This window comes from Procambarus clarkii, chromosome 14, assembly GCF_040958095.1.
Source record: "Procambarus clarkii isolate CNS0578487 chromosome 14, FALCON_Pclarkii_2.0, whole genome shotgun sequence".
Classification (NCBI taxonomy): Eukaryota; Metazoa; Arthropoda; class Malacostraca; order Decapoda; family Cambaridae; genus Procambarus; species Procambarus clarkii.
Genome location: NC_091163.1, coordinates 33,594,514 through 33,617,737, shown reverse-complemented (window position 1 = coordinate 33,617,737; position 23,224 = coordinate 33,594,514). Strand labels below are relative to the sequence as shown.

The window sequence follows — 23,224 nt, the reverse complement described above, 5'->3', positions numbered from 1 at the left end:
CACACACACAACCACCACACACACACAACCACCACACACACACAACCACCACACAATCACCACACACACAACCACCACACACACAACCACCACACACACAACCACCACACACACACAACCACCACACACACACAACCACCACACACACACAACCACCACACACACACAACCACCACACACACACAACCACCACACACACAACCACCACACTCACAACCACCACACACACAACCACCACACACACATCCACCACACTCACAACCACCACACTCACAACCACCACACACACACAACCACCACACACACACAACCACCACACACACAACCACCACACACACAACCACCACACACACAACCACCACACAACTACCACACTCACAACCACCACACTCACAACCACCACACACACACAACTACCACACACACACAACCACCACACACACACAACCACCACACACACACAACCACCACACACTCACAACCACCACATACACACAACCAAAACACTCACAACCACCACACACAAACAACCACCTCACACACAACCACTCACACACACAACCACCACACACACACAACCACCACACACACAACCACCACTCACACACAACCACCACACTCACAATCACCACACACACAACCACCACACACACAACCACCACACACACACAACCACCACACACACACAACCACCACACACATAACCACCACACACACAATCACCACACACACAACCACCACACACACAACCACCACACACAACCAACACACACAACCACCACACACACAACCACCACACACACAACCACCACACACACAATCACCACACACACAACCACCACACACACACAACCACCACACACACAACCACCACACACACAACCACCACACACACAACCACCACACTTACACAACCACCACACACACAACCACCACACACACAACCACCACACACACAACCACCACACACACAACCACCACACTCACAACCACCACACACACACAACCACCACACACACAACCACCACACACACACAACCACCACACACACACAACCACCACACACACAACCACCACACACACACACAACCACCACACACACAACCACCACACACACACACAACCACCACACACACACAACCACATACAACCACCACACACACACACAACCACCACACACACACAACCACCACACACACAACCACCACACACACAACCACCACACACACACAACCACCACACACACAACCACCACACACACACAACCACCACACACACACAACCACCACACACACACACAACCACCACACACACACACAACCACCACACTCACAACCACCACACACACAACCACCACACACACAACCACCACTCACACACAACCACCACACACACAACCACCACACACACAACCACCACACACACACAACCACCACACACACACACAACCACCACACACACACACAACCACCACACACACACAACCACAACCACCACACACACAACCACCACACACACACACAACCACCACACACACACACAACCACCACACACACACAACCACCACACACACAACCACCACACACACACACAACCACCACACACACAACCACCACACACACAACCACCACACACACAACCACCACACACACACAACCACCACACACACACACAACCACCACACACACACACAACCACCACACACACACACAACCACCACACACACACAACCACGACACACACAACCACCACACACACAACCACCACACACACACAACCACCACACACACACAACCACCACACACACACACAACCACCACCACACACACAACCACCACACACACAACCACCACACACACACACACAACCACCACCACACACACAACCACCACACACACAACCACCACACACACAACCACCACACACACACAACCACCACACACACACAACCACCACACACACACAACCACCACACACACAACTACCACACTCACAACCACCACACAACCACCACACACACAACCACCACACACACAACCACCACACACACAACCACCACACACACAACCACCACACTCACAACCACCACACACACACAACCACCACACACACAACCACCACACAACCACCACACTCACAACCACCACACACACACAACCACCACACACACACAACCACCACACACACACAACCACCACACACACACAACCACCACACACTCACAACCACCACATACACACAACCAAAACACACAACCACCACACACAAACAACCACCACACACACAACCACTCACACACACAACCACCACACACACACAACCACCACACACACAACCACCACTCACACACAACCACCACACTCACAATCACCACACACACAACCACCACACACACACAACCACCACACACACACAACCACCACACACACAACCACCACACACATAACCACCACACACATAACCACCACACACACAATCACCACACACACAACCACCACACACACAACCACCACACACAACCAACACACACAACCACCACACACACAACCACCACACACACAACCACCACACACACAATCACCACACACACAACCACCACACACACACAACCACCACACACACAACCACCACACACACAACCACCACACACACAACCACCACACTTACACAACCACCACACTTACACAACCACCACACACACAACCACCACACACACAACCACCACACACACAACCACCACACACACAACCACCACACTCACAACCACCACACACACACAACCACCACACTCACAACCACCACACTCACAACCACTACACACACAACCACCACACACACAACCACCACTCACACACAACCACCACACACACAACCACCACACACACACAACCACCACACACACACACAACCACCACACACACACACAACCACCACACACACACACAACCACCACACACACACACAACCACCACACACACACAACCACCACACACACACAACCACCACACAACCACCACACACACACACAACCACCACACACACACACAACCACCTCACACACACAACCACCACACACACAACCACCACACACACACACACAACCACCACACACACACAAACACCACACACACACAACCACCACACACACAACCACCACACACACACACAACCACCACACACACACAACCACCACACACACAACCACCACACACACACACAACCACCACACACACACAACCACCACACACACAACCACCACACACACACACACAACCATCACACACACACACACAACCATCACACACACACACAACCACCACACACACAACCACCACACACACAACCACCACACACACAACCACCACACACACACACAACCACCACACACACACACACAACCACCACCACACACACAACCACCACACACACAACCACCACACACACAACCACCACACACACAACCACCACACTTACACAACCACCACACACACAACCACCACACACACAACCACCACACACACAACCACCACACACACACAACCACCACACACACACAACCACCACACACACAACCACCACACTCACAACCACCACACACACACACAACCACCACACACACACACAACCACCACACACACACAACCACCACACACACACAACCACCACACAACCACCACACACACACACAACCACCACACACACACACAACCACCACACACACACAACCACCACACACACAACCACCACACACACACACAACCACCACACACACACAAACACCACACACACACAACCACCACACACACAACCACCACACACACACAAAACCACCACACACAACCACCACACACACAACCACCACACACACACAAAACCACCACACACACACAACCACCACACACACAACCACCACACACACAACCACCACACACACAACCACCACACACACAACCACCACACACACACAACCACCACACACACAGAACCACCACACAATCACCACACACACAACCACCACACACACACACAACCACCACACACACAACCACCACACACACAACCACACACACACACAACCACCACACACACACAACCACCACACACACACAACCACCACACACACACAACCACCACACACACACAACCACCACACTCACAACCACCACACTCACAACCACCACACACACAACCACCACACACACAACCACCACACTCACAACCACCACACTCACAACCACCACACACACACAACCACCACACACACAACCACCACACAACTACCACACTCACAACCACCACACTCACAACCACCACACACACACACAACCACCACACACACACAACCACCACACACTCACAACCACCACATACACACAACCAAAACACTCACAACCACCACACACAAACAACCACCACACACACAACCACTCACACACACAACCACCACACACACAACCACCACTCACACACAACCACCACACTCACAATCACCACACACACAACCACCACACACACACAACCACCACACACACACAACCACCACACATACAACCACCACACACATAACCACCACACACATAACCACCACACACATAACCACCACACACACAACCACCACACATACAACCACCACACACACAACCACCACATACAACCACCACACACACAACCACCACACACACAACCACCACACACACAATCACCACACACACAACCACCACACACACACAACCACCACACACACAACCACCACACACACAACCACCACACACACAACCACCACACTTACACAACCACCACACACACAACCACCACACTCACAACCACCACACACACAACCACCACACACACAACCACCACACACACAACCACCACACTCACAACCACCACACACACACAACCACCACACACACAACCACCACACACACACAACCACCACACACACAACCACCACACACACACACAACCACCACACACACAACCACCACACACACACACAACCACCACACACACACACAACCACCACACACACACAACCACCACACACACACAACCACCACACACACACAACCACCACACAACCACCACACAACCACCACACACACACACAACCACCACACACACACAACCACCACACACACAACCACCACACACACAACCACCACACACACACAACCACCACACACACACACAACCACCACACACACACAACCACCACACACACAACCACCACACACACAACCACCACACACACACAACCACCACACACACAACCACCACACACACACAACCACCACACACACACAACCACCACACACACACAACCACCACACACACACAACCACCACACACACACAACCACCACACACACAACCACCACACACACACACAACCACCACACACACAACCACCACACACACACACAACCACCACACACACACAACCACCACACACACAACCACCACACACACAACCACCACACACACACACAACCACCACACACGCACAACCACCACACACACAACCACCACACACACACAACCACCACACACACACAACCACCACACACACACAACCACCACACACACAACCATCACACACACACACAACCACCACACACACACAACCACCACACACACACAACCACCACACACACAACCACCACACACACAACCACCACACACACACTTGGAATGGGATGAATTCAGTGAAGGACTGAGGGTAATGAGGGAGACAGTAGCCAACCTGCAGGATGAACTAAGGGAAGCAAAGGAGGAGATAAGATGCCTGAAGGAGACTTCTCCACAATACCAGACACAAACCGTACCTCAGGGAGACAGGAATGCTACTGTGGAGGGGACCTCCACACCTCAGTTCTCATTTGCTGAAATACTTAAAACGAGCCCTGAAGCTAGGTCTGCAGCTAAGGAAGTTGCCATGGAAGTGGCCTCCTCTCAGGAAGCGGCTAGATGTACCAGCCGGCTGATAGAGAGAAATAGAGCAGTAGTAGTAGCAGGCATTAAAGAGCAAACAGGGACCAGACCAAAGGAGCGAAGAGACAAGGACAAAAACATGATTAAAGAGATCCTTAAAGAGGTAAGGATGGAGGGAGCTGAGCAAAATGTTGAAAAGGTTTTCAGGCTTGGAAAGTACAACAAGGACAGAAACCGAATGATAAAGGTGGTTTTCATGAGCGAAATTGCGAAAGAGGAACTGTTAGAAAGGAAGTGCTGTCTAGCAGGTGTAGAGAAGTTCAAAAGAGTATTCTTGCAGAGGGATATGACAAGGGAAGGGAGAATGCAGGCAGCAGACGCGAGGAAGGAGCACAGGGAGAGAGAAAGGAATCAGGGAGCCACACCCTCGATCCTTACAATCCCAGAGGGGAATGGGGAACCCTCCTCAAACAGTGCATTAACCACAGGGAGTGCGGCACCACCCCCACATTCTACCCAACAGACACCCTACCTGCCCCAACCCCTGTCAGCCCCCCACTAAGTACCCACCTAAGGCGCCCTCCCCCCACCCACCCCTCTCCTCCCACTCACCCCCCTCCTCCCACTCCCCCCTCCCCCCAGGACCTCCCTTCTCCCCCATCCCCCAAGCCCTCCCTTCTCCCACATGCCCTTCCGTCCCTCCCACCCACAAGCCCTCCATTCTCCCCCACCCCCCTAAGCTCCCCACTCTCCCCCACCCCACCTAAGCCTTCCCCTCTCCACCACTCCCCAAAACCCTCTCCTCTTCCTCAACCACCTCAGCCTTCCCTTTCCCCTCACGCCCCTCAAGCCCTCCCCACTTTATTGCCCCCCCAAACCCCCCTTTCTCCCCCCACCCCCCAATCCTTCCCCTCTCACCCCCCCCCAACCCTCCCCCCCTCACCTACTCCCCCTACCCTCCCCCTCCCCCCTCACCCACTCCCCCTACCCTCCCCCTTCCTCCTACCCCCCAAGCCCTTCCTCCTCCACCAGTCTCCCCATTCCAGATCCTCCCAGCTCCCGCTCACCCCAGACCCCACAGGTCCCTCCTAGAGGAGAAGCAGAAGAGAGTTAGTTTCAGGGCAATGTACTCGAACATAGATGGGATCACAAGCAAGGCAAGTGAACTAAGGGAAAGAGCACAAGAAGTGAACCCAGATGTAATTGGACTCACTGAAACAAAACTCTCTGGAATCATAACGAATGCCGTGTTTCCCCAGGAGTACACAATAATAAGGAAAGAGAGGGAAGGTAGGGGAGGAGGCGGAGTTGCCCTACTCATGAGAAAGGAATGGAATTTTAAGGAGATGGCTATCTCGGACTGTGAGGGTTTCAGAGATTACATAGCAGGCACCATGACAATGGGAGGACCAACGATAGTAGTAGCAGTAATATATAATCCTCCACCAAATGACAGAAGACCCAGTCAAGAGTATGAAAGCAACAACATGGCAGTTAACACTATAATTGAGAGGGCAGACTCTTCTGCCTGTAGAAATAGATCCCACCTGCTCATCATGGGGGACTTCAATCACGGCAGGATTGATTGGGAGAACAAGGAACCGCATGGAGGCGAGGATACGTGGAGAGCCAAACTACTGGAGGTGGCGACTAGAAACTTCTTAACCCAGCATGTCAGAGAACCCACAAGGATGAGAGGAAATGACGAACCAGCGAGACTCGACCTGGTTTTCACCCTGAACGACTCTGACATAAGAGAAATCAGTTTTGAGGCCCCAGTAGGAATGAGCGACCACAGTGTATTGGTGTTTGAGTACCTGATTGAAGAAGGGTTATTGAACTCGAGGAGGGATACCGAAACCAAAAGGTTAGCATACCGAAAGGGAAACTATGAGGAGATAAGAAAATGCCTAGCAGATATAGCATGGGAAACAGAGCTCAGGGAAAAGACGGCCCAAGATATGATGGAATACATCACGCAAAAATGCAAGGACGCAGCAAACAAGTTTGTCCCAGTCCAAAAGGAAAACAGTGAAATGATGATGAGAAACCCATGGTTTAATCAGAGATGTAGGCTAGCTAAGCAGCAAAGTAAAAGGGCATGGAGAAACTATAGGAATAACAGGACACTGGAGAGCAGAGAAAGATACCAGAATGCCAGGAATGAATATGTCAGGATGAGAAGAGAGGCAGAAAGACAATACGAAAATGACATCGCAAGCAAGGCAAAGACTCAGCCTAAATTGCTGCATAGCCACATCAGGAGAAAAACAACAGTAAAGGAACAGGTTATGAAATTAAGGATAGGGGCAGAAGGATTCACTACAAACGACAAGGAAGTGTGTGAGGAACTGAATAAGAAATTCCAAGAGGTCTTCACCTTAGAGCAAGGAGAAATCCCAGAGATAAGAGAGGGAATAGCTAACCAGGAACCACTGGAAGAGTTTGAGATTACCAGCGGGGAAGTAAGGAAGTGTTTACTAGAATTGGATGTGACAAAGGCTATAGGCCTAGATGGAATCTCCCCTTGGATACTAAAGGAAGGAGCAGAAGAACTGTGCCTCCCGCTCTCCATAGTGTATAACAAATCACTGGCAACAGGGAAACTGCCAGAAATTTGGAAAGCTGCTAACGTAGTCCTGATATACAAGAAAGGGGATAGACAGGAGGCACTGAATTACGGGCCAGTGTCCCTAACCTGCATACCATGCAAGATGATGGAGAAGATTGTGCGAAGAAAGCTAGTGGAGCACCTGGAGCGAAAGAACTTTGTAACACAGCATCAACATGGTTTCAGGGATGGCAGGTCCTGCCTCACAGGGTTACTTGAATTCTACGACCAGGCAACAAAAATAAGGCAAGAAAGAGAAGGGTAGGCAGACTGCATATTTTTGGATTGTCAGAAAGCCTTTGATACAGTGCCACACAAGAGGCTAGTGAAAAAACTGGAGATGCAGGCTGGAGTGAAAGGGAAGGTACTCCGTTGGATACAGGAGTACCTAAGCAACAGGAGACAACGAGTCAGTGTGAGGGGTGAGGTCTCAGATTGGCGAGACGTTACGAGAGGAGTACCGCAGGGGTCAGTCCTTGGACCTATACTGTTTCTGATATATGTAAATGATCTTCCAGAGGGTATAGAATCGTTTCTCTCAATGTTTGCCGATGATGCAAAAATTATGAGGAGGACTGAAACTGAGGACGCCTGTAGGAGGCTACAAGATGACCTAGACAGACTGAGTGAATGGTCCAACAAATGGCTGTTGAAGTTCAACCCGAGTAAATGCAAAGTAATGAAACTAAGCAGTGGAAATAGGAGGCCAAACACAGGATACAGAATAGGAGATGAAGTACTTAATGAAACGAACAGAGAGAAAGATCTAGGAGTTGATATCACACCAAACCTATCTCCTGAAGCCCACATAAAAAGAATAACGTCTGCGGCATATGCGAGGCTTGCTAACATCAAAACAGCGTTCAGGAACCTGTGTAAGGAATCATTCAGAATCTTGTACACCACATATGTAAGACCAATCCTGGAGTATGCGGCCCCAGCATGGAGCCCGTACCTTGTCAAGCACAAGACGAAGCTGGAAAAAGTCCAAAGGTATGCCACTAGACTAGTCCCAGAACTAAGAGGCATGAGTTACGAGGGAAGGCTGCGGGAAATGCACCTTATGACACTGGAAGACAGAAGAGTAAGGGGAGACATGATCACAACCTACAAAATCCTCAGAGGAATCGGCCGGGTAAACAAGGATAAACTATTCAACACTGGTGGGACGCGAACAAGGGGACACAGGTGGAAACTGAGTACCCACACGAGCCACAGAGACGTTAGAAGGAACTTTTTCAGTGTCAGAGTAGTTAACGGATGGAATGCATTAGGCAGTGATGTGGTGGAAGCTGACACCATACACAGTTTTAAATGTAGATATGATAGAGCCCAGTAGGCTCAGGAATCTGTACACCAGTTGATTGACAGTTGAGAGGCGGGACCAAAGAGCCAAAGCTCAACCCCCGCAAGCACAAATAGGTGAGTATAAATAGGTGAGTACACACAACCACCACACACACATACAACCACCACACACCAACCACCACACACACAACCACCACACACACAACCACCACACTCACAACCACCACACACACAACCACCACACACACACACCACCACACACACACACCACCACACACAACCACCACACACACAACCACCACACACACACAACCACCACACACAACCACCACACACAACCACCACACTCACAACCACCACACACAACCACCACACTCACAACCACCACACACACAACCACCACACACACACAACCACCACACACACACAACCACCACACACACACAACCACCACACACACAACCACCACACTCACAACCACCACACACACAACCACCACACACACAACCACCACACTCACAACCACCACACACACAACCACCACACACACAACCACCACACATACACAACCACCACACACACACAACCACCACACACACAACCACCACACACACACAACCACCACACACACACAACCACCACACACACAACCACCACACTCACAACCACCACACACACAACCACCACTCACACAACCACCACACACACAACCACCACACACACAACCACCACACACACACAACCACCACACACACACAACCACCACACACACACAACCACCACACACACACAACCACCACACACACAACCACCACACTCACAACCACCACACACACAACCACCACACACACAACCACCACACACACAACCACCACACTCACAACCACCACACACAACCACCACACACACAACCACCACACACACACAACCACCACACACACAACCACCACACACACAACCACCACACACACAACCACCACACTCACAACCACCACACTCACAACCACCACACACACACAACCACCACACACTCACAACCACCACACACACAACCACCACACTCACAACCACCACACTCACAACCACCACACACACAACCACCACACACACAACCACCACACACACAACCACCACACACACACAACCACCACACACACACAACCACCACACACACAACCACCACACACACAACCACCACACACACAACCACCACACACAACCACCACACTCACAACCACCACACTCACAACCACCACATACACACAACCACCACACTCACAACCACCACACTCACAACCACCACACTCACAACCACCACACACACAACCACCACACACACAACCACCACACTCACAACCACCACACTCACAACCACCACACACACAACCACCACACTCACAACCACCACACACACACAACCACCACACTCACAACCACCACACACACAACCACCACACACACAACCACCACACACACAACCACCACACACACAACCACCACACTCACAACCACCACACACACAACCACCACACACACACAACCACCACACACACAACCACCACACACACACAACCACCACACACACACAACCACCACACACACAACCACCACACACACACAACCACCACACACACAACCACCACACACAACCACCACACTCACACAACCACCACACTCACAACCACCACACACACAACCACCACACTCACAACCACCACACACACAACCACACACTCACACAACCACCACACTCACATCAACCACACACACAACCACCACACTCACAACCACCACACACACAACCATCACACACACAACCACCACACTCACACAACCACCACACTCACAACCACCACACACACAACCACCACACACACAACCACCACACTCACAACCACCACACACACAACCACCACACACAACCACCACACACACACACAACCACCACACTCACAACCACCACACATACAACCACCACACTCACAACCACCACACACACAACCACCACACTCACAACCACCACACTCACAACCACCACACACACAACCACCACACTCACAACCACCACACTCACAACCACCACACACACAACCACCACACTCACAACCACCACACTCACAACCACCACACTCACAACCACCACACTCACAACCACCACACTCACAACCACCACATTCACAACCATCACACACACAACCATCACACACACAACCACCACACACACAACCACCACACACACAACCACCACACTCACAACCACCACACACACACAACCACCACACACACAACCACCACACACACACAACCACCACACACACACAACCACCACACACACAACCACCACACACACAACCACCACACACACAACCACCACACACAACCACCACACTCACAACCACCACACTCACAACCACCACACACACAACCACCACACACACACAACCACCACACACAACCACCACACTCACAACCACCACACACACAACCACCACACACACAACCATCACACACACACAACCACCACCACATACACAACCACCACACACACACAACCACCACCACACACACAACCACCACACACACACAACCACCACACACACACAACCACCACACACACAACCACCACACTCACAACCACCACACACACAACCACCACCACACACACAACCACCACCACACACACAACCACCACACACACACAACCACCACACACACAACCACCACACACACAACCACCACACACACACAACCACCACACACACACAACCACCACACACACAACCACCACACACACACAACCACCACACACACACACAACCACCACCACACACACAACCACCACCACACACAACCACCACCACACACACACAACCACCACCACACACACAACCACCACACACACAACCACCACACTCACAACCACCACACACACACAACCACCACACACACACAACCACCACACACACACAACCACCACACACACAACCACCACACTCACAACCACCACACTCACAACCACCACCACACATACAACCTCCACACACACACAACCACCACACACACACAACCACCACACACACACAACCACCACACACACACAACCACCACCACACACACAACCACCACCACACACACACAACCACCACCACACACACAACCACCACACACACAACCACCACACTCACAACCACCACACACACAACCACCACACACACACAACCTCCACACACACACAACCACCACACACACACAACAACCACACACACACAACCACCACACACACACAACCACCACCACACACACAACCACCACCACACACACAACCACCACCACACACACAACCACCACACACACAACCACCACACCCACAACCACCAAACCCACAACCACCAAACCCACAACCACCACACACACAACCACCACACACACAACCACCACACACACAACCACCACACCCACAACTACCACACGCACAACCACCACACCCACAACCACCACACACACAACCACAACACACACAACCATCACACACACAACCACCACACACAACCATCTCACACACAACCTCCACACTCACAACCACCACACACACAACTACCACACACACACAACCACCACAACACACCTTCCACAACCAGCACATTAACAACCACCACAACACACCTACCACAACCAGCAGGTTAACAACCACCACAACACTCCTACCACAACCAGCAGATTAACAACCACCACAATACACCTACCACAACCACCACAACACTCCTATCACAACCAGCACATTAACAACCACCTCAACACACCTACCACAACCAGCACATTAACCACCACCACAACACACCTACCACAACCAGCACATTAACAACCACCACAACACACCTACCACAACCAGCACATTAACAACTACCACAACTCACCTACCACAACCAGCACATTAACAACCACCACAACACACCTACCACAACCAGCACATTAACAACCACCACAACACACCTACCACAACCAGCACATTAACAACCACCACAACACACCTACCACAACCAGCACATTAACAACTACCACAACCTGCCTCCCTCTACTGGCAGGGGGTTGGTGCTGGACCTGTAGCTCCAGCCCCCCTCTACTGGCAGGGGGTTGGTGCTGGACCTGTAGCTCCAGCCCCCCTCTACTGGCAGGGGGTTGGTGCTGGACCTGTAGCTCCAGCCCCCCTCTACTGGCAGGGGGTTGGTGCTGGACCTGTAGCTCCAGCCCCCCTCTACTGGCAGGGGGTTGGTGCTGGACCTGTAGCTTCAGCCCCCCTCTACTGGCAGGGGGTTGGTGCTGGACCTGTAGCTCCAGCCCCCCTCTACTGGCAGGGGGTTGGTGCTGGACCTGTAGCTCCAGCCCCCCTCTACTGGCAGGGGGTTGGTGCTGGACCTATAGCTTCAGCCCCCCTCTACTGGCAGGGGGTTGGTGCTGGACCTGTAGCTCCAGCCCCCCTCTACTGGCAGGGGGTTGGTGCTGGACCTGTAGCTCCAGCCCCCTCTACTGGCAGGGGGTTGGTGCTGGACCTGTAGCTCCAGCCCCCCTCTACTGGCAGGGGGTTGGTGCTGGACCTGTAGCTCCAGCCCCCCTCTACTGGCAGGGGGTTGGTGCTGGACCTGTAGCTCCAGCCCCCCTCTACTGGCAGGGGGTTGGTGCTGGACCTGTAGCTCCAGCCCCCCTCTACTGGCAGGGGGTTGGTGCTGGACCTGTAGCTCCAGCCCCCCTCTACTGGCAGGGGGTGTGTGCTGGACCTGTAGCTCCAGCCCCCCTCTACTGGCAGGGGTTGTGCTGCACCTGTAGCTCCAGCCCCCCTCTACTGGCAGGGGGTTGGTGCTGGACCTGTAGCTCCAGCCCCTCTCTACTGGCAGGGGGTTGGTGCTGGACCTGTAGCTCCAGCCCCCCTCTACTGGCAGGGGGTTGGTGCTGGTCCTGTAGCTCCAGCCCCCCTCTACTGGCAGGGGGTTGGTGTAGGACCTGTAGCTCCAGCCCCCCTCTACTGGCAGGGGGTTGGTGCTGGTCCTGTAGCTCCAGCCCCCCTCTACTGGCAGGGGGTTGGTGCTGGACCTGTAGCTCCAGCCTCCCTCTACTGGCAAGGGGTTGGTGCTGGACCTGTAGCTCCAGCCCCCCTCTACTGGCAGGGGGTTGGTGCTGGACCTGTAGCTCCAGCCCCCCTCTACTGGCAGGGGGTTGGTGCTGGACCTGTAGCTCCAGCCCCCCCCATCTACTGGCAGGGGGTTGGTGCTGGACCTGTAGCTCCAGCCCCCCTCTACTGGCAGGGGGTTGGTGCTGGACCTGTAGCTCCAGCCCCCCTCTACTGGCAGGGGGTTGGTGCTGGTCCTGTAGCTCCAGCCCCCCTCTACTGGCAGGGGGTTGGTGCTGGTCCTGTAGCTCCAGCCCCCCTCTACTGGCAGGGGGTTGGTGCTGGACCAGTAGCTCCAGCCCCCCTCTACTGGCAGGAGGTTGGTGCTGGTCCTGTAGCTCCAGCCCCCCTCTACTGGCAGGGGGTTGGTGCTGGACCTGTAGCTCCAGCCCCCCTCTACTGGCAGGGGGGTTGGTGCTGGACCTGTAGCTCCAGCCCCCCTCTACTGGCAGGGGGTTGGTGCTGGACCTGTAGCTCCAGCCCCCCTCTACTGGCAGGAGGTTGGTGCTGGTCCTGTAGCTCCAGCCCCCCTCTACTGGCAGGGGGTTGGTGCTGGACCAGTAGCTCCAGCCCCCCTCTACTGGCAGGGGGTTGGTGCTGGACCTGTAGCTCCAGCCCCCCTTCTACTGGCAGGGGGTTGGTGCTGGAACTGTAGCTGAAATGGTTCACATGTTTCCATTCATCTGATGCCTCTGTTCACCTACCAGTAAATATTTATCCAGAAGTTAGGCTGGATTGCGGATTGCATGTTTAGGAAAGTCAGTAGTTGACTTAGGGAAGCCTCAATAAACCTAAGAACAGTCCTCCTGTCTTCAAAATGGAACTTAATATATTGTGATATGACCTATGAGAGAAAATAAAAAACTTACTGTTATTTCCTTCCTTTCCAGAAGTTCAGTGATTTCCTGAACTTTAGTCATGATGCTGGAGTCTGAGTCTCCCAGGTGTACGGGGTCAGCTGTGTCCTCTGTGGTCGTCATCTCCAGGGCCTCCCTGATGGTCTCCTGCACCTGTCATTACCAACACAAACATTAATGGTGGAGGCTGAGTCTCCCAGGTGTACGGGGTCAGCTGTGGCACCTGTCTCTGTGGTCGTCATCTCCAGGGCCTCCCTGATGGTCTCCTGCACCTGTCATTACCAACACTAACATTAATGGTGGAGGCTGAGTCTCCCAGGTGTACGGGGTCAGCTGTGGCACCTGTCTCTGTGGTCGTCATCTCCAGGGCCTCCCTGATGGTCTCCTGCACCTGTCATTACCAACACAAACATTAATGGTGGAGGCTGGACTATAATGAAGCATCAGGCTCTGAGTAAAGTAACTGGACTATAATGAAGCATCAGGCTCTGAGTAAAGTAACTGGACTATAATGAAGTATTTGGCTCTGGGTAAAGTAACTGGACTATAATGAAGCATCAGGCTCTGAGTAAAGTAACTGGACTATAATGAAGCATCTGGCTCTGAGTAAAGTAACTGGACTATAATGAAGCATCAGGCTCTGAGTAAAGTAACTGGACTATAATGAAGCATCTGGCTCTAAGTAAAGTAACTGGACTATAATGAAGCATCAGGCTCTGAGTAAAGTAACTGGACTATAATGAAGCATCTGGCTCTGAGTAAAGTAACTGGACTATAATGAAGCATCTGGCTCTGAGTAAAGTAACTGGACTATAATGAAGCATCAGGCTCTGAGTAAAGTAACTGGACTATAATGAAGCATCAGGCTCTGAGTAAAGTAACTGGACTATAATGAAGCATCAGGCTCTGAGTAAAGTAACTGGACTATAATGAAGCATCTGGCTCTGAGTAAAGTAACTGGACTATAATGAAGCATCAGGCTCTGAGTAAAGTAACTGGACTATAATGAAGCATCTGGCTCTGAGTAAAGTAACTGGACTATAATGAAGCATCAGGCTCTGAGTAAAGTAACTGGACTATAATGAAGTATTTGGCTCTGGGTAAAGTAACTGGACTATAATGAAGCATCAGGCTCTGAGTAAAGTAACTGGACTATAATGAAGCATCTGGCTCTGAGTAAAGTAACTGGACTATAATGAAGCATCAGGCTCTGAGTAAAGTAACTGGACTATAATGAAGCATCAGGCTCTGAGTAAAGTAACTGGACTATAATGAAGCATCAGGCTCTGAGTAAAGTAACTGGACTATAATGAAGCATCTGGCTCTGAGTAAAGTAACTGGACTATAATGAAGCATCAGGCTCTGAGTAAAGTAACTGGACTATAATGAAGCATCTGGCTCTGAGTAAAGTAACTGGACTATAATGAAGCATCTGGCTCTGAGTTAAGAGATAATAGACATGCTGACATACACAAATGGGTCAACATGTGAAGGACTCAAGTATAACATGCTGCCTTGAGACTTGGGTTATAATATTAGTTATGAGTCAAGTCATTAGTTCTAACTGATGAAGCATTGTCTATATTCTGGACCCAAAATCTTTATTTAGTTGTAGTAAACACTGACCTGAGGGTGTGTGTGTGTGTACTCCCCTAATTGTCCTTGCCGGGGTTGAGCTTTGGCTGTTTGGTCCTGCCTCTCAACTGTCAATCAGCAGGTGTACAAGTTCCAGAGCCTATTGGGTTCTATCATATCGACACTTGAAACTGTGTATGGAGTCAGCCTCCACCACATCACTTCCTAATGCATTCCATTTGACTCTGACACTAAAAAAGTTCTTTCTAATATCTCTGTGACTCATTTGGGCACTCAGTTTCCACCTGTGTCCCCTAGTGCGTGTGCCCCTTGTGTTAAATAGCCTGTCTTTATCTACCCTATCAATTCCCTTGAGAATCTTGAATGTGGTGATCATGTCCCCCCTAACTCTTCTGTCTTCTAGCGAAGTGAGGTTTAATTCACGTAGCCTCTCCTCGTAGTTCATACCTCTCAGCTCGGGTACTTGTCTGGTGGCAAAGCTTTGAACCTTTTCCAGTTTGGTCGTATCCTTGACTAGATATGGACTCCACGCTGGGGCTGCATACTCCAGGATTGGCCTGACATATGTGGTATACAAAGTTCTGAATGATTCTTTACACAAGTTTCGGAATGCTGTTCTTATGTTGGCCAGCCTGGCATATGTGTAATTACCTAAGTGTGTAATTACCTAAGTGTAGTTACAGGATGAAAGCTACGCTCGTGGTGTCCCGTCTTCCCAGCACTCTTTGAAACTACTGACGGTCTTGGCCTCCACCACCTTCTCACCTAACTTGTTCCAACCTTCTACCACTCTGTTTGCGAAAGTGAATTTTCTTATATTTCTTTGGCATCTGTGTTTAGCTAGTTTAAATCTATGACCTCTTGTTCTTAAAGTTCCAGGTCTCAGGAAATCTTCCCTATCGATTTTATCAATTCCTGTTACTATTTTGTACGTAGTGATCATATCACTTCTTTTTCTTCTGTCTTCTAGTTTTGGCATATTTAATGCCTCTAACCTCTCCTCGTAGCTCTTGCCCTTCAGTTCTGGGAGCCACTTAGTAGCATGTCTTTGCACCTTTTCCAGTTTGTTGATGTGCTTCTTAAGATATGGGCACCACACAACAGCTGCATATTCTAGCTTTGGCCTAACAAAAGTCGTAAACAATTTCTTTAGTATTTCTCCATCCATGTATTTAAAAGTAATTCTAAGGTTAGAAAGTGTAGCATAGGCTCCTCGCACAATGTTCTTAATGTGGTCCTCAGGTGACATTTTTCTATCTAAAACCACCCCTAGATCCTTTTCTTTATCAGAATTCTTTAAAGATTTCTCACATAATATATAGGTTGTGGGGGGTCTATGTTCTCCTATTCCACATTCCATAACATGACATTTATTAACATTAAATTCCATTTGCCAAGTGGTGCTCCATATACTTATTTTGTCCAGGTCTTCTTGAAGGGCATGACAATCATCTAAATTTCTTATCCTTCCTATTATCTTAGCATCATCAGCAAACATGTTCATATAATTCTGTATACCAACTGGTAGATCATTTATGTACACAATAAACATCACTGGTGCAAGAACTGAACCCTGTGGTACTCCACTTGTGACATTTCTCCATTCCGATACATTGCCTCTGATTACTGCCCTCATTTTTCTATCAGTCAGAAAATTTTTCATCCATGATAGAAGCTTACCTGTCACCCCTCCAATATTTTCCAGTTTCCAGAACAACCTCTTATGTGGAACTCTGTCGAAAGCCTTTTTTAGGTCCAGATAGATGCAATCAACCCAACCATCTCTTTCCTGTAATATCTCTGTGGCTTGATCATAGAAACTGAGTAAATTCGATACACAGGATCTTCCAGATCGAAAACCATACTGTCTGATATTATATCATTTCTCTCCAGGTGTTCTACCCATTTAGTTTTGATTAGTTTTTCCAATATTTTGACTATTACACTTGTCAATGATACAGGTCTATAATTAAGGGGGTCTTCCCTGCTGCCACTTTTGTAGATTTTAACTATGTTAGCCTTTTTCCACACATCAGCTACAGCTCCTGTACACAGGGATGCCTGAAAAATCAGTTGAAGTGGAATGCTGAGCTCAGGTGCACATTCTCTCAGAACCCATGGTTAAACTCCATCTGGACCAACTGCTTTGTTCTTACTTAGCTCCTTGAGCATTTTTTCCACTTCATCTCTAGACACCTCTATGTGCTCTATGTTGTTCTCTGGAATTCTTATTGTGTCTGGTTCCCTAAAGATTTAATTTTGTACAAACACACTTTGGAACTTTTCGTTTAGTGTTTCACACATTTCCTTTTCATCTTCCGTGAATCTATTTCCCATTTTCAACCTCTGAATATTATCCTTTACCTGCAATTTGTTGTTTATGAATTTATAGAATAGACCTGGTTCTGTTTTACATTTGTCTGCAATCCCTTTTTCAAAATTTCTTTCTGCCTGTCTCCTCACTGCCGTGTAGTTGTTTCTCGCATCTTTGTATCGCTGGTATGTTTGGGGGTTCGGCCTCTTCCTGTATTGATTCCATTTTTGTGTCTTTTGGTCTCTAGCCCTCTCGCAATTTCTATTGAACTAATCCTGTTTCCTAGTTCTGCATCTCTGTTTTGGTATAAATTTTTTTGTGCCTTTATCATATATTTCACAAAACTTGACATACATCTCATTCACTTCCTTGCCTAGCATCAAGTCTGTCCAATTATACTCACTAAAAAAATTTCTAAGGTCACCATAATGTCCTCTCCTGAAGTCTGGTTTTTCAACTGCTTCAACCTCCTTATTTTCTTCCAGCTTATAACGCATTGCATACTTTATTCCCAAAAAGACATGGTCACTTTTACCCAAGGGAGGAAGGTACTGAATGTCAAATATCTCTTCCTCCTTCCTGGTAAATATCATATCTAGCATGGAGGGAACGTCCCCTTCCCTCATCCTCGTAGCTTGTTTAACATGTTGATACAAGAATGTTTCCAGGATGAGGTCTACAAATTTACAGGTCCAAAAATCTTCTGTTTTAGCTTCATATGCTTCCCAGTCTATGGATTTCAAGTTGAAGTCGCCGACTATCAACAGTCGTGATCTATCGTTATCCGCTCTCGCTATAATCTCTCTCATTATTGTTATAAGACCTTCACGTTTACTATCTAGCTCCTCCTTTGACCATGTGCTGCTTGGCGGTGGACTATATGCATTTATTATCATTAGTTTATCATCCTCATGGCAGATCTCTAGTGCTATTATGTCAACTTCTTGTGGATTGGCAGTCATTATTTCCTTCACCTTTAGGTGTTCTTTTACCAGCACAGCAACGCCACCGCCTTTCCTAATTTTTCTGTCCCGTCTCCAAATTGAGTAGCCCCTTGGGAATATGACCTCATTTAAAATTACATCTTCAAGTTTTGTCTCCGTGAGTGCAAAAATGCCTGGTGTCTGCAGCTGTATTACATCACTTAACTCCAGTATCTTCGATCTTACTCCATCTATGTTGGTGTATGCAATCTTCAGGAACTTGTTCCCCCTCTCCTTATTCTTCACTCCCCCTCTCTCTATTGATTTTGTTGGTTTGCCTTTATGTACCACTTTACTGGTTTGCCTACCCCTATCACTTTGTAGAAAAAAGAATTGATTTCTTCTTCATTCCTGCTCTCATTTAAATGTTTTGCCTCGGCGAGGTTCAGTTTCAGCTTCTCTCTATCTTCTTTTGAAAGATCTCGTCTTAACGACCACCCTTTCAGATCCTCATCACTTTGCAAGTTTCTAGCATTCCTTAGTACTTCTTCCAACTGTTTGGCACCGATTAGGGTGATCCTCAAAGGTCGATCTTTCCCTTTTACGTACCTGCCTATTCTCCTGTAGTCGCACACATTCTCTATGGTTGTAAGACCTTCCACGAGGCCAACAATTTTATCTACTACTTTAGCTTCTTCTACAGCTCTTTCTGACCTAGATGTTATCGCCTTTTCTTTGCAGCCAAAAATGATCAGGGACTTACTCCGATCAACTGTGTTTTGCACCAACTTTGGGTTAGATGCCAATTCTTTTCTCACTTGCAGCGTGTGTGTGTGTAATTACCTAAGTGTAATTACCTAAGTGTAGTTACAGGATGAGAGCTACGCTCGTGGTGTCCCGTCTTCCCAGCACTTTTTGTCATATAACGCTTTGAAACTACTGACGGTCTTGGCCTCCACCACCTTCTCACTTAACTTGTTCCAACCGTCTACCACTCTATTTGGGAAGGTGAATTTTCTTATATTTCTTCGGCATCTGTGTTTAGCTAGTTTAAATCTATGACCTCTTGTTCTTGAAGTTCCAGGTCTCAGGAAGTCTTCCCTGTCGATTTTATCAATTCCTGTTACTATTTTGTACGTAGTGATCATATCACCTCTTTTTCTTCTGTCTTCTAGTTTTGGCATATTTAATGCTTCTAACCTCTCCTCGTAGCTCTTGCCCTTCAGTTCTGGGAGCCACTTAGTAGCATGTCTTTGCACCTTTTCCAGTTTGTTGATGTGCTTCTTAAGATATGGGCACCACACAACAGCTGCATATTCTAGCTTTGGCCTAACAAAAGTCATGAACAATTTCATTAGTATATCGCCATCCATGTATTTAAATGCAATTCTGAAGTCAGAAAGCATTGCATAGGCTCCTTGCACAATATTCTTTATGTGGTCCTCAGGTGATAGTTTTCTATCTAGAACCACTCCTAGATCTCTTTCTTTATCAGAATTCTTTAAAGATTTCTCACATAATATATAGGTTGTGTGGGGTCTATGTTCTCCTATTCCACATTCCATAACATGACATTTATTAACATTAAATTCCATTTGCCAAGTGGTGCTCCATATACTTATTTTGTCCAGGTCTTCTTGAAGGGCATGACAATCATCTAAATTTCTTATCCTTCCTATTATCTTAGCATCATCAGCAAACATGTTCATATAATTCTGTATACCAACTGGTAGATCATTTATGTACACAATAAACATCACTGGTGCAAGAACTGAACCCTGTGGTACTCCACTTGTGACATTTCTCCATTCCGATACATTGCCTCTGATTACTGCCCTCATTTTTCTATCAGTCAGAAAATTTTTCATCCATGATAGAAGCTTACCTGTCACCCCTCCAATATTTTCCAGTTTCCAGAACAACCTCTTATGTGGAACTCTGTCGAAAGCCTTTTTTAGGTCCAGATAGATGCAGTCAACCCAACCATCTCTTTCCTGTAATATCTCTGTGGCTCGATCATAGAAACTGAGTAAATTCGATACACAGGATCTTCCAGATCGAAAACCATACTGTCTGTCTGATATTATATCATTTCTCTCCAGGTGTTCTACCCATTTAGTTTTGATTAGCTTTTCCAATACTTTCACTATTACACTTGTCAATGATACAGGTCTATAATTGAGGGGGTCTTCCCTGCTGCCACTTTTGTAGATTGGAACTATGTTAGCCTGTTTCCAAACGTCTGCTACGATTCCTGTACACAGGGATGCCTGAAAGATCAGGTGAAGTGAAATGCTGAGTTCAGATGCACATTCTCTCAGAACCCATGGTGAAACGCCATCTGGGCCAGCTGCTTTGTTCTTCCCGAGCTCCTTTAGCATATTTTCCACTTCATCTCAAGTTACCTCTATCCGCTCTATGTTGTTCTCTGGAATTCTTATTGTGTCTGGTTCTCTGAAGATTTCATTTTGTACAAACACACTTTGGAACTTTTCATTTAATGTTTCACACATTTCCTTTT

General features: G+C 48.8%; 1 protein-coding gene across 2 annotated transcripts in view; it reads right to left on the bottom strand.

Moving 5' to 3' along the window:
• Positions 1 to 23,224, bottom strand: part of LOC123752585 (uncharacterized) — a 147,806-nt gene that overhangs the window by 36,637 nt on the left and 87,945 nt on the right. Inside the window, exon 4 of one of the 2 annotated variants that reach the window (XM_069324446.1) lies at positions 15,883 to 16,023. The exons of the other annotated variant lie outside the window; for it this stretch is intronic. Coding sequence (XP_069180547.1) covers positions 15,883 to 16,023 — 141 coding nt within the window. The remainder of the gene's footprint in view (positions 1 to 15,882; positions 16,024 to 23,224) is intronic. 2 annotated transcript variants of the gene reach the window in all.